Source organism: Sparus aurata, chromosome 8 (genome assembly GCF_900880675.1).
Source record: "Sparus aurata chromosome 8, fSpaAur1.1, whole genome shotgun sequence".
Taxonomy (NCBI): domain Eukaryota; kingdom Metazoa; phylum Chordata; class Actinopteri; order Spariformes; family Sparidae; genus Sparus; species Sparus aurata.
In genome coordinates, this window is record NC_044194.1 from 6,004,806 (window position 1) to 6,017,706 (window position 12,901).

Here is a 12,901-nt window from a genome sequence, read left to right on the forward strand (position 1 = left end):
GCCAGCTGACTTCGACTTAAATGCAATTACTGCAAGAATACTGCTGGTGCATTTTATCCATAAACACTTGATTATTTGCATGAGCAGGTCACGTACAGTTGAATTATATTACAAGGATAAAAAAACAATACATTTATCAGCCTGCCATTCACCTTCTGTGATACCACTGCTAAACAGACACAAGGAAAAAGCCCTGACATTACTGTAATCCTGATTATGACATCATTATTGACAATAATCCATGTAATACATGGTGCCATGCATCACGCACATGATCAAACACCATCATGTAATCCCCTAATGGGCCTGCAGTATTAAGTCAACATTTCCATTTAATAAGTCCAAGTAATTACCAAGTAAACACGATCTTGCTTGTTTTGGCTGCAGGTCTGTCCGGTTTGGATGCCAAATCCAGTGGTCGCCTGGGCACCAGAGCTATGGTCTATTACATGACCACCACTATTATTGCTGCTATCCTGGGAGTCATCCTGGTGTTAGTCATTCACCCTGGCAACCCCAAACTGAAGGAGGGGCTGGGCGAGGGCGAGAAGAACGATGACGTGTCCAGCTTGGATGCCTTCTTTGATCTGATCAGGAACCTGTTCCCGGAGAACCTGGTGCAGGCTTGTTTCCAACAGGTACCGGAGGATGGCATTTACGAGACAATACACATACACCTTGATCACTGACAGTTGAGTTGCCTTGTGTCATAGGGGACATCATGTCTCATCATCAGTATCTGTTTTCTCCTTGAACTCAGATCCAGACAGTCACAAAGAAGGTAGAGGTGGTTATTGAGGAGGAACTCAATGCGACCACTGCGGATGGCCTGCTGGCTAACATTACCAAGGCGCCTCAGTTCGCCGTCAAAAAGTCCTTGCAGTTCAAAAGTGGCATGAACGTCCTGGGTATGTAACCAAACCAAAACACTCACAACTTACGGATGATTAACATTAAACCACACTAAACAGCCGACAGCCATGCTAGCAGCTCTGTGAGGCTGCACTTTGACACAGCGGTGCTTTGATCTTAGTTTAGCATTTTAGCATGCTATCATTAGCATTTGCAGTAAACGCAAAGTTGCTGACACCAATGGGAATTGGATTCATTTTCCAGGTATCAACATAAACCAATGAAACAAATAAAAAAGATGATGAAAAGTTCAAGTCCAGTGTGTAGGATGTTGGAGGATCTGTTGGCAGAAATGTAAAATAATACTCAGTATTATGTTTCCATTATCATACAGTCTCCTGATTATAAGAATTGGTGTTGTCCTTACCTTAGAATGACCATTTTAATGTCTACAGAGGGAGCAGGTCCTGTTCTATGGAGTTTGCCATATTGCAGAATGGACAAACCATACGCTGACTCTAGAGAGGCAGAGATTTGCGGTGTTTTGTTTTGAAGTTTAAGAGGCTACCATAGGGGAGTGTGAGGTGAGGCGTGTTCAGTTAGTTGCAATCTAAATGCCACTAAATCCTACACACTGAAACTTAAAGGGAGATCAAGATCCCTTGAGTATGAAGTCTCGTGGAAATACATCCAATAGTTATGAGACACTTTACTCAAAAGGGGAACCATGGCTGTCAATTGAGTGACAATCCATGGAAGATGTTTCTCAGGATAAGTGAAAACTTTGAAATGAAAAATCAGGGAATCACCAAAGTCGTAAGGACTCATTCTCTGGGCATCATGAATATGTCTACCCAATCTCATGGCAATTCATCAAATAGATCTCAAGATATTTTAGCCTCAACTAAAGTTGGGGACTGGCCAACCGAGATTGCCATCGCTGATAAAAGCTACATTTACAATATGACATTTACAGTGATTCAAACATCTGGACAAACCGAATGTCTTTGGTTGTAAATGTAAAACTTTTCACCCCGAATACTAATTCCCTCACGCTGAAGTCATCTCATCTGTACACGCTGGTCTACCAGAGTTTGATACATTTATGATTTTCTGTCACAGGTCTGATTGGTTTCTTTATTGCATTTGGCATCTGCATGGGCAAGATGGGAGAGAAGGCCAGACTCATGATTGACTTCTTCAGCATCCTCAATGAGATTGTGATGAAACTTGTCATCCTGATCATGTGGTTGGTATCACTTAAGAATCTCATTGACTCATTTTTAAAAAACTCATTGATCGCTTTGAGTCGGAAATAACTGTAAATGCAGAGTTATTTCTCAAGTCATTCCAACATTCTTAAAAGATTTATGATCTTTTATGTGAAGTGGAATTTGTGCTCTGACAAATTCTTTGTCGTCTTTGCTCGAAGCTAAATTTTATGAAATAACAAAAGCTCTTTCATCTCCTCAGGTACTCTCCCTTCGGTATTGCCTGTCTCATCTGTGGTAAGATCATCTCCATCAAGGACCTGGAGGTGGTGGCCAGGCAGCTGGGAATGTACATGGTCACTGTGATTGTTGGCCTCATCATCCATGGAGCTATCTTCCTGCCGAGCATCTACTTCGTCATTGTCAGGAAAAACCCCTTCACCTTCTTCCTGGGAATCTTCCAGGCCTGGATCACTGCTCTGGGAACCGCCTCCAGGTCAGCAACCCTAATTAACGGATAGTTGTTTCTTGTTTTGTATGCAGTTCGTGCACAGTTACAACCTACCTTCCTCTGCTTGTCCCTGCAGTGCTGGTACACTGCCTGTCACCTTCCGCTGTCTGGAGGAGAACTTGGGTATTGACAAAAGAGTCACTCGTTTCGTGCTCCCGGTCGGCGCCACCATCAACATGGATGGAACTGCTCTGTATGAGGCCGTTGCAGCCATCTTCATTGCCCAAATGAATGGTATCCAGCTGGACCCTGGTCAGATTGTCACCGTCAGGTCAGGACACACTCATGATAGTATCTTTGAACTTCAGACATGTCAGGTTTTATTAACTGGTGTCATTTGCACTGTTAAAAGCCTATATTTATGAAATGATCTAATTTAAAGGAGACCTATTATGCTTTTCAGTCGACCTTGCAAAAGGTCTTGAAAGTTAAAAAGCCAACAGGAGCTCCTCTCTCCAACAGAAAACACTGTTTCTGAAGTGCCTGAAACACCTTGTCAGTAGTATTCTGTGACTTTGTGACATCACATTATGTCATCATGTCACATTCCCCGTAGAAGTGAAGCTAACTGGAGGCTGAAAACACGATCGAGCCGACCGCAGACCTGACACACGGTGCTGGTTCAGGCATGTGTGAGCTGACCAATCAGAGAATAGTGGATATTTTGGAAGGGGGGGGGTTAAAGGGACAGGAACAAAAACAAAGCATCTCTGTCGGAGGAGGAATACAGCGCTGCTACATGAGAAATAATGAAAAGGAAATGTTCCCGTACGAAAATAGACTTTAAAGCCTAAATGGACTCTAACATTGCTGCACACAGAAGCCAGACTGTTGTTCACGAAAAGCAATTCTTTGTCATAAGAGTAAGAATCGTGATTGCCACTATTTAAGGAGGGTTTAAATGGAGCCGTGGGGATGCAGTTCAGCAAACACAGTTAGCTCATTATAAATGAGGACAAGCACAGCAGCGGTGTAGAGGCATTCAGCGGTGAACAGTCTGCGGCTCAGCGCTGCAGCTCTAAAGAAGAAATGGACTGTGGGGCTAATAAACCACCAGCAGGAAGCAACAACACGTCTCACGCTATTTTGGAACACAAACACAAACCAAGTATCTATATTTCCTAAATGCTCTTCTGTTAATAGAGCTAGTCAAGGATGGACGACCTTTCATTCTGACATTTTTATGGCATATCACTCCACAAACCCACAAATTAAAAACCCCAACCCTCACATTTAAACATCAATTCATTTGCAGTGGAGGACCCACTCCTGGTGCTCTTCAGCGGCTGCTCTTTATAGAAGTACCGCAGAGGTTGAATGTCTTCATTTGCAGCGTTTTCACGTCGATAGTTGTCTGAGGAGCTGTGGCAGGGTGGAGAGTCGGTGGTGGGTGTGGAGAAGAGTGTGATTGAGTGCTGCTTTGCTTGTGTTTTTTATCAAGTCTGACAGCCACCCTGGCCAGTGTTGGAGCGGCCAGTATTCCCAGCGCGGGTCTGGTGACTATGCTTCTGATCCTGACTGCTGTAGGCCTGCCGACCCAGGACATCAGTCTGCTGGTTGCTGTCGACTGGCTGCTGTGAGTTTGACAAGACGAAAAATGTTTTTTTATGGATACACAACGGCTCCTTCATTCGTATCTATGCTAGGTTTTTCTTTTTTTTTGTGCATCCTAAATGATTTAAATGTGCAAATCTATCTTACCCTCCCGGTTTCTCTCTTCTCAGGGATCGATTCAGGACCTCTGTGAACGTGGTGGGTGACTCCTACGGTGCAGGCATCGTGTACCACATGTCCAAGGCGGAGCTCGAAGAGCTGGACGCCCACGCGGCCAAATCGGACGACATCGAAATGATGACGAAGACCCAGTCTTATTACGATGACATGAAGAACCACCACGAAAACAATTCCAACCAGTGCGTCTTAACCGAAACCGCTACCGCTACCACAACCGCTACCGCCACTGCTAACAATTCTGTCGTAGTAGATGAATGCAAGGTACAATTAATGCTTACGGACATAGAGACTTGTATATAACCCACCCTGTCGTCGCATGCTCACCCTGCACCTTTGGCTTGACTCTGTTTTATCCATTGCATCTCTGTTCATGACCATGTCAATGCACTCACTGTTATTTTATGACAGACGTGGAGCGAGAGAACAACAGATGCATGTGCACGTATGTATCTCATTCTTCTGGAACAGCAGCTTTTGTGTTGAACGAACATCCAAAATGTGGAGCAGTCTCGCTAAAAAGGCTTCCCAAAAAAACATGAAGTCGACGTCAGTCAGCCTAATCTGATGATTGTAACCTGTTGGGGATTGGCTCTAAATCAAAAGGCAGAGCCAGATAATCCTCATAATGACCCTGAGGAATTATTTAGCAGCCCTCCCATCCATCAAAAGTTCACACTGCATCCATTTACCACAAAAGAACTTCTCTATTTTCCCTTTTCACTAAGCATTTTCCTTTTGTTTAGCTAAATATGCAGTGAGGTTTACTCTTCCGTCTTTAAATATACCCGACTTCCATTGTTAAGTTTTATTTCTGCAGGATTTAAAATGCAAAGATGGAAAGTGTTACATCTCATTAGCAGTTCCCATATTCCCCTTCTCAAACACGTCTACCACCCACGTCACTGAGTTATTATGCTATTTCTGCACACCGGCAGAACTACGTCATGAAATCAAAAAGCTGTGAAGAAGCTTCCCACGGTGTAAAAACATGATGCATTTTCACTCTAGTCTTTGAATGTATTCCTGGCTTTCAGAATAATATATGGGAGTTCAGAGAGCCTGTTCCCCCCCACACACACACCCTGGCGGGAAAAGGTCTTCTGATGAGCTTATTCATTTATTAAAGGATGAAAGGTGTTGCCTAGCAACGCTGACAACCTGTCACACAAGTACATCAATCCATAGTAAAAAAGAAGTTAAACCCTCTTTTCTCTATTTACGAACCAACAATTACGTACGAACGCGACACAAAGGCTTGCTATATCCAGTATCCACCACGACTAATTCTTTTTGTTCTCCTGTTTTTCTGGTCTGTAAATTGTTTGACTCACATTTCTAACAACTTTCTCCAAAGACGCCGCTGTAGAGTGCTTGCAAAATTAGCCATAACGTAACAATGCATTCATTTTGTAGTGTTTGTACCTTGTTTTCTATGTAGTCCCTCTATTCATATTTAATTTATTTGTAATGTGTTTATTTTTTTCTATAACTGCCTGTTGAGGTTTTTTTTTTGGTCATACATGAATTCGTGGTCTGTTCCCAGGTCAGTAAAAAAGAAACTCCACTCTTAGGACCACCATAAGCATGATCATCAGTGGTCGTAAAAGGAGTTCCAGTAATCCTCCATAGTTTTTGCATATTGCAAAAAAAAAAAGAAAAAAAAAAAAAGCTATGATACTTCAGAGGCTGTGTTTTAATTGCCAAAGTACCATCGCTGCTGCAACCAAACACTGCAGAGAAGAATGTGGTAGATTATATTCTGGCTTTCCAGTTATAAAATGTTTACAACTAATTTACCTCTGATAAAACCAGGATAGAGCGGGTATATATATATATATATATATGTGTAGGTGATTGTTAAAAGTGGATTTGTTTGATGATCAACCAGGCTAGAACCAATCAGACTGCATGACTCATCTCATACACGGGAGCAGTGTGTTATCATAATGTTTGATTGAAGGCTTTATAAGTGAATTGATGTGTGTGTTTTCCCTGTGCCTTGGATCCACTGTTTAGATTTCCCTGCTAACTGCTTACAGGTAACCTCAGCCACTAACGGCTCTGCTGCGGAGTGCACGCTTGTTGAGGAGGAACCGTGGAAACATGAATAATGGCAGCACAGAGATCCCCCCCTGCTCCTGGGCTCCACAAGCTTTCCTATCTGGTGATGAAAAAAAAACAAAAAAAAAAAAGAGTCACACGAACAGAACTACTAATTGTTTTTTTTTTTTTATTTGTTTTTTTTTATATAGTTTAGTTTTCTTTTCTTTTTTCAATTAGTCCCTTTAAAAGTTTTTGTAACTGTCTATCTGACTGATATATAAATATATATATATATAATACTAATTCACTTAACCGTGAAATGATAACAGAGGTATACATTTACCTGTTAGAGCACAATTATGTCCGATATATAGCAGATACTTGCACAACATACTTCAAGGCTTGGGGAAGGAAGAGGAAGAGAAAGTTATAGATAAGCTATTCCTTTAGCAATACATCTCGCTTCTACATCTAAGAGTTGAGAGACGACGACGAAGAAGAAGTGGCTGTATAAGACTGGATCGTGCACCGAAGACCATCTTCCAAGTTTCATACATGCATAAAAGCACAGGTGATTCATTATTTAACGCCGGAAGACGAGTGGGAGTTAGAGCAATTAATCATGACAGCTGATGTAACGTTTTGCCGCCTTCGTCAGTGCCGTCGCCACGTGTGCATCGGGACCGCTTCTCTTCCCGTCTCGGCTCAGTCTCTCGTCTAATAACATCTTTATTTTGGTTCCGTCAGAGCCGCTTTGAGTGCGTCTGACCGCTGATCGCCCAGCTGAAGGAAGGGTAGGAGGCAGGGTAGAAAGGATAGTGAGCAGGGAAAAAGAAAACCTACAAGCACAGTCAGAACAGGTTGTATTATAAAGCACAAACCACAACGCTGAGCCCGTTTTATCCCCCTTTTTTTGGTTTTTCCTCTTTTTATCTACTGTAAAGAAAAGGGACTTCTTTTTATTTGTGTCACCTGTTGAGTGAGGTATGAAACTTGTCTGTGTGTGTGTGTGTGTGTGTGTGTTAGAGGGAGAGAGAGAATGAGAGAGAGAGAGAGAGAGAGAGCTGGGGTTAAGAACATGACCAAGTCAATTATAGGGACCAAACAGGCAGAAAATCAATCATCTCACAGAGGCCTTTGAACTGCCTCCATGACGTCGTTCACACACACACACACACGCTTCACTCTCCCGACATCGACGGCCGTTCGTAATTGAACTTTTCACGGCGTTTGATATCGACGCCTTTTTTCCAGACGGAACCTCAAAACTTAAAGAAAGCCACTGCCCTAGATATGAAACTTTATACGCCTATCTCCCCCCCCCACCCTCAAAAAAACAAAAAATAACTTTGCGATGCCGATGAAACTGAATTAGCATCAAAATGATTCCAATAAATAATTGACATATCTGGTTGAATTGTAGCACAACAAAGAGCACAAACAGAGCGAGAGCACAAAAAGTAAAAAAGCCAAAACAGCAAAGGAGGATCATTTTTTAAAAGTCATGCACATTATCCTTCCATGTCGATTGTATTCCAAGTTTAAAAAAAAAACAAACACGATTATAATAAAAAGGGGAAAGCAAAAGATACTCAGGCTTGTATGTTTACTCTCTTACAGGGAAAAAAAAAAAACCCCGTAATCCTAAAAATGTTTACTCGCTCGCTTTAGAGCTTCAAGAAAGCGGCCTCTTCATAGCACAACATTTGAAAGCTTCGACTCTCAAAAGGCGACAGTTTACTGCGAAGACGTCGAAGGGCGGAGATTTTAGAACGCGATTAACACGCTGGGAAGCACAAAAATTTATTTCAGAGAACATTCCAGTGGTTGAATCATCCTCGATCTGAAAGCGCAGACGCGGTTATCGCTCGAGAGCACGAGGTGAACCACCACACACACACACACACACACAAAAAGAAAACATGAAATAGAAACGCAGGAAGACGCAGCGCAGCGCTCGGCTGTCAGATGGAGTCTCGGCTTGCACAAACAGAGACGGATCGTTGACGCACCACTTTCGCTTGCCAGATTCTTGTTAAGCCAGACCAGAAAAAAAAAAAAAAAAAAAGGTAAACAACAATATATTTTAGCCACCAGAGCTCAAGACTGTTTCTACAAAAAACCCTAGATGCTGCAGCTGTGTGTCCATATGTGTGAAGGTGTGGAGACATTTTTAAGAAAACCTCAGAACAGAGCAGTGGACACTTCACATGCATTATGCCAGAATGTTGCCAAACTATCAGGTAATGAAAAAAAAAAAAGATACAGTATTTTCCTCTCAAGAACCAAATGGCTTAAACAGATCTGCAAACATACAAAAAAAAAAACACAACACAGCTTGGACTACTGGCTGTTAATCTTTTTGTAGCCCGTGTGAGTGAGAGGTCTGTGATGTGGCTGCGGATTTGATTTCTTTTATCGGTGTCGTGTCCTTCTTCTCCTGTCTTGTTTTCTTTTTTTTTTTTTTTTTTTTTTTTTGCTTAATGACAACCTTTGCCTTGGAGATGTTCACTTCAAAACAGATGCCAATTTAAAGTAACACTAGGAAACTTAACAACAACAACAACGACAAAAAAAAAAAAACCCACTTAGCGCAGCACTCTGTCCTTTTAGTTCCTGAAACACACTTCTCATAAGACGAAGCTCACTTTGCTTTTTTTACAATTTTTTTTAACGGAAGTGTGCTCCGATACAACGAAGAGCACACTCGCTGATAAACACATACGAGCATGCACACACATACACATACACACACACACACTCAAACACGTCTTTTCTTTTCTTTTTTCAAAATGCACGCACACAAACACACAAACACCTCGACGGTCACCGTGTTTCTATTATAATCAGCGAGCTGCAGAGCACAGCACTGACACCCTTAACCGGCCCCTCGACTTTCATCCTTTGACTTTGTGATCTTCAGGAAAATTTAAAAAATGAAAAGCAAAACATCTCTCCAGTGAGGAGACAATGCACACCATAGTGTCATCGATGGGGATTGAGTGTTGGACCACTATTATGTTCAAGCTCACAGTTTTTAGAAGCATGAATAAAAAAAAAAAAAATGATGATTATTTTTTTGCACCACTATCTTAAAAAAAAGCATGATATTATGAAGTGCCTCCTTGCACTTTGTGTATATATTGTAGGTAACAGATGTTTTTTTTTTTTTCTTTTTTTTTGGTTTGTTTTGTCCTTTTTGTTTTCTTTTGGGGCGTTGAAATGGTACGTAGGAATATAGTTTCATTGCTGTGACATTTTTAATGTAATCCTCTAGAGAGAAAAAGAAAATATATCATCTGTGTCCTGAGTAAAAAAAATTAGATTAGAACAAAAATGTATAGAGAGGAAATCGTGTAATAAATTGCTTGTTTTTTTTATTCTCTAATAGCTGTTAAACTAGTCGTTTTACTTACCTGTCACACACCAATATATAAATATCCTTTTCTTTTCTTTTCTTTTTTTTTTTTTTAAATCTAATGTAAGCGTTTTGAATGTTTGTTCCATGAAGATATAAGAAGTGTGCATTCATTTTCATTGTACATAAATAAATATATAATTGTTCTGTTCAGTGGCAATGCGGAATTTTCTGGAAAAATTTTTACAGCGATCCCGAAGCGAAAGGCGGTTTTTACCCGAAGACGAGAGAGGAAGAAGGAGTGAGAGAGATAGAGAGATAGAGAGAGAGTGAGAAAGATCGAAAGGGAGGGAAAGTTTCTGGTTTGACAAAAAAAAAAAAAAGGGGGGGGCCAACGTGAGTTATTTCGTGATTAAAAGGGTTTTGCCGAAAATGAGAGAGACATAAAAAAGGGGGGAAAGGTCAGATTTGCCCTGTACGTAGGATAGAGCGAGGAATCGGACACAGCCTACAGTAGTTGACTCGAGTGAAAGAACAAACACCGGATGTGTTCAGCTGCCTGTCACGGTTATAGAGCGACACTCCTCAGGTGACTCATCTGAACCATTTTTGTCTTTTAAATGGAAGAAAAAAAACAAAAAAAACCTACCTTAGTCTCAGGCATCTTTGTTAAACCTGGTGCGAGATCTTTTAGACTCCCCGTCCGCAGACACCTTCACACGCTCGACCTCCGAACCATCGCCACCATCATGGAGGTTTATGTGACCCCCGCTCTTTGTAAACTGCCTTTACTCCACATGCCTTTTTCTCTTTTTTTTTCTTTTTGAAACTTTTATTTCTTGCTTTCTACACGCAAACTTTACGCACGCGCGAAACACCTGGAACTTGCAGAGCTTAACGGTACTGATTTTAAAAAAAACGGAAAACGGATTGACGCAGTGTTTTCAACGAAGAAGCCGGTTTATCTTCCAGCTTGTCCTTTTCTACTGAAATGTGTCTTTTTTTTCTTTTTTTTTTTTGAAGAAACCTCAGAGCTTAAAAAAAAAAGACGAAAAGAACCCGAGCTGATAACCCGTCTCACTCCTGCCTACAACGTGCTTTCCTGATCTTACTTTTCTAGGCCTTCCCTCTTTGTAAAGCTGTTGTAATTTTGATGTAAAGGCAGAGCGGTATGTGTGGGGGAGAAACACTATCAAGAAAAAGAAACGACAAAAAAAATAAATACATGAATTCTTTCCTCGGTCTATGGTATACATAAAAAAAAAAAATCTGTTTCTACATATCAATAAGTGTTGTACCTTTGGTGTACATATACAAATATAACTAATAAATGTTGATTCATAACTAAACATTGGCTGCTCTCTTGATTTTTTTTGACCGTATGAATTATCACATGTCATCTTCCATGTCTGATTCTGTCATTAAGTCTTCTTAATTCTGACTGCAGAGGCTAAACTTGACTTTAAATCAGCGGTATTCAATGCTTTTTCTGTCTGATAATAACACAGTGCAAGGACCCCTCCGACAGATATACTGCACATTAAACTGGGCCTACATTACCGTTTAGGACGACCTGTTGTGCCGTGTATTAACAATTTAGCAGCAGTGGTATCACAGCTAATATGAGACGCACCACATGCAATTTTCTCATTTGGTCTCTGAGGCGGAGGGAGACACAAAACAATCCACGGTGTATCGAAAGAATATGCATACACAAGAGAACCGGCCGATAGTACTGTATTTCATTGTTGTGGATCGGTGCTGCACAGTGATTTAAAGTACAGTTTGGTTAGCGTAGCTTAGCAAAGTCACGTGATTGCACAAGACTGCCTGAGAAGTCATGAGTAGATTATCATCAAAGGTGTGTGAATGAAAGCGTCCGCCCCCTTATTGAGTTCTCCGTCCTGATTGGATAAAGGCGGGGATACCAGAATATTTAATTACTCTATGAGCAGGGGTAACGGACCAAACACTGTAACAGAGATAACTGTTGGAATATGCAGGTTTTTACAGTATGTTCATGAGAAAATAACGCTAACAGCAGATTGCAGATTTAAAATGATTTTTGTTGGTAATAAAAAGTTGGATTAATCTTAATATTTGTTTTCAGACACACAACTACACCAACGTCAACAAGAAGATGTAGATAAAAATATCCAATTGTAAAAAAAAAAAAAAAAAAAAAAAGGAACGTTAAACAGCCCCTCCAGACACGTATGAAGATCAATTATTTTTTCATTTCTAATGTTTTCCTGCTGGGTACCAGATGTCTCACTGGCAGCTTTAAGTTCCTAAATCTCACTTGTATAAGTTTCAAAATTGGACCAGGATCGACCTCCAAAAGTAACTGTGATGCCAGAAAAATCCTGCTTGTAGGCCCACCTCTTAAAATGTCAAATCTTCAAGTGAGCACAGAGAAGGTTTTCAGCGATGGAGATGAAAACAGCCTTCTGGTGTCAAACTCGCCCACATCACTCTACACCGTAGAGACTTCACGCGTATGAGCAGAGATGTTCACACTGTAGAGGTGGAGGACCAAACGAGTGTAAACTAGAGTTAGTGTGACACTGTGCAGTTACAGGGGTGAAAAAAAAAGACATTGGATATCCTGTAGACAATTAGGCAATAACGATATCTGAAGGACAGTTAAATAATGTTTTCACTCAAGTAGGTTTTAACTGAATACTTAAAATGCAAACAGAACATTTCTAAGTGGCTTTGTTGTTGGCAAATAGTTCATAAAACATTTGATTGTTTGTTAACAGTTAGATAACTATTAAAACAATATCCCTCAATCCAACTTCAGGTCAATCAGTAAGATTTTTAGTTTTTTTTGCGAATATTTCCGAAGTCACTTTATTGGTATTCTGGATGTATCAGAAGGTGTTTTGTTTCTATTTAGCTAGTCAACAAATACATGTGCTGTGTCTCAATTCAGGGTTTGCATCCTTCGAAAGCCTTTGCGGTCTTCGAAGGCGAGTCCTTCGGAGAGACCTTGTTAACCGCGTCAGCCGTTGTTAAATGGGACGGTCTGGCCTTTGGAGCATTTCCTGGTTGCGTCACCAGATGTTTTACCCTTACGTCACGATTTCTGCCACCCAGGCCCGCAAAAGCGACAATCTACGGCTCGCGATGTCGCCATTTTCTCTCGTTCTTTCTTCTTTTTTGGGCGCGCAAAGAATCTTGGGATCT

General features: G+C 41.0%; 1 protein-coding gene across 4 annotated transcripts in view; it reads left to right on the forward strand.

The window, feature by feature from the left end:
- Positions 1-11,058, forward strand: part of slc1a2b (solute carrier family 1 member 2b) — a 33,866-nt gene extending 22,808 nt beyond the window's left edge. For 2 of the 4 annotated variants that reach the window (XM_030427034.1, XM_030427033.1), the window contains exons 4-11: positions 388-638; positions 761-908; positions 1,975-2,101; positions 2,326-2,559; positions 2,651-2,845; positions 4,016-4,150; positions 4,299-4,569; positions 6,348-6,419. In XM_030427034.1, the coding sequence (XP_030282894.1) occupies positions 388-638; positions 761-908; positions 1,975-2,101; positions 2,326-2,559; positions 2,651-2,845; positions 4,016-4,150; positions 4,299-4,569; positions 6,348-6,419 (1,433 nt within the window). Of the gene's footprint in view, positions 1-387; positions 639-760; positions 909-1,974; positions 2,102-2,325; positions 2,560-2,650; positions 2,846-4,015; positions 4,151-4,298; positions 4,570-6,347 lie in introns of all 4 variants that reach the window. The other 2 variants (XM_030427032.1, XM_030427035.1) reach the window with 2 other exon arrangements.
- Positions 11,059-12,901: the final 1,843 nt, after the last annotated feature.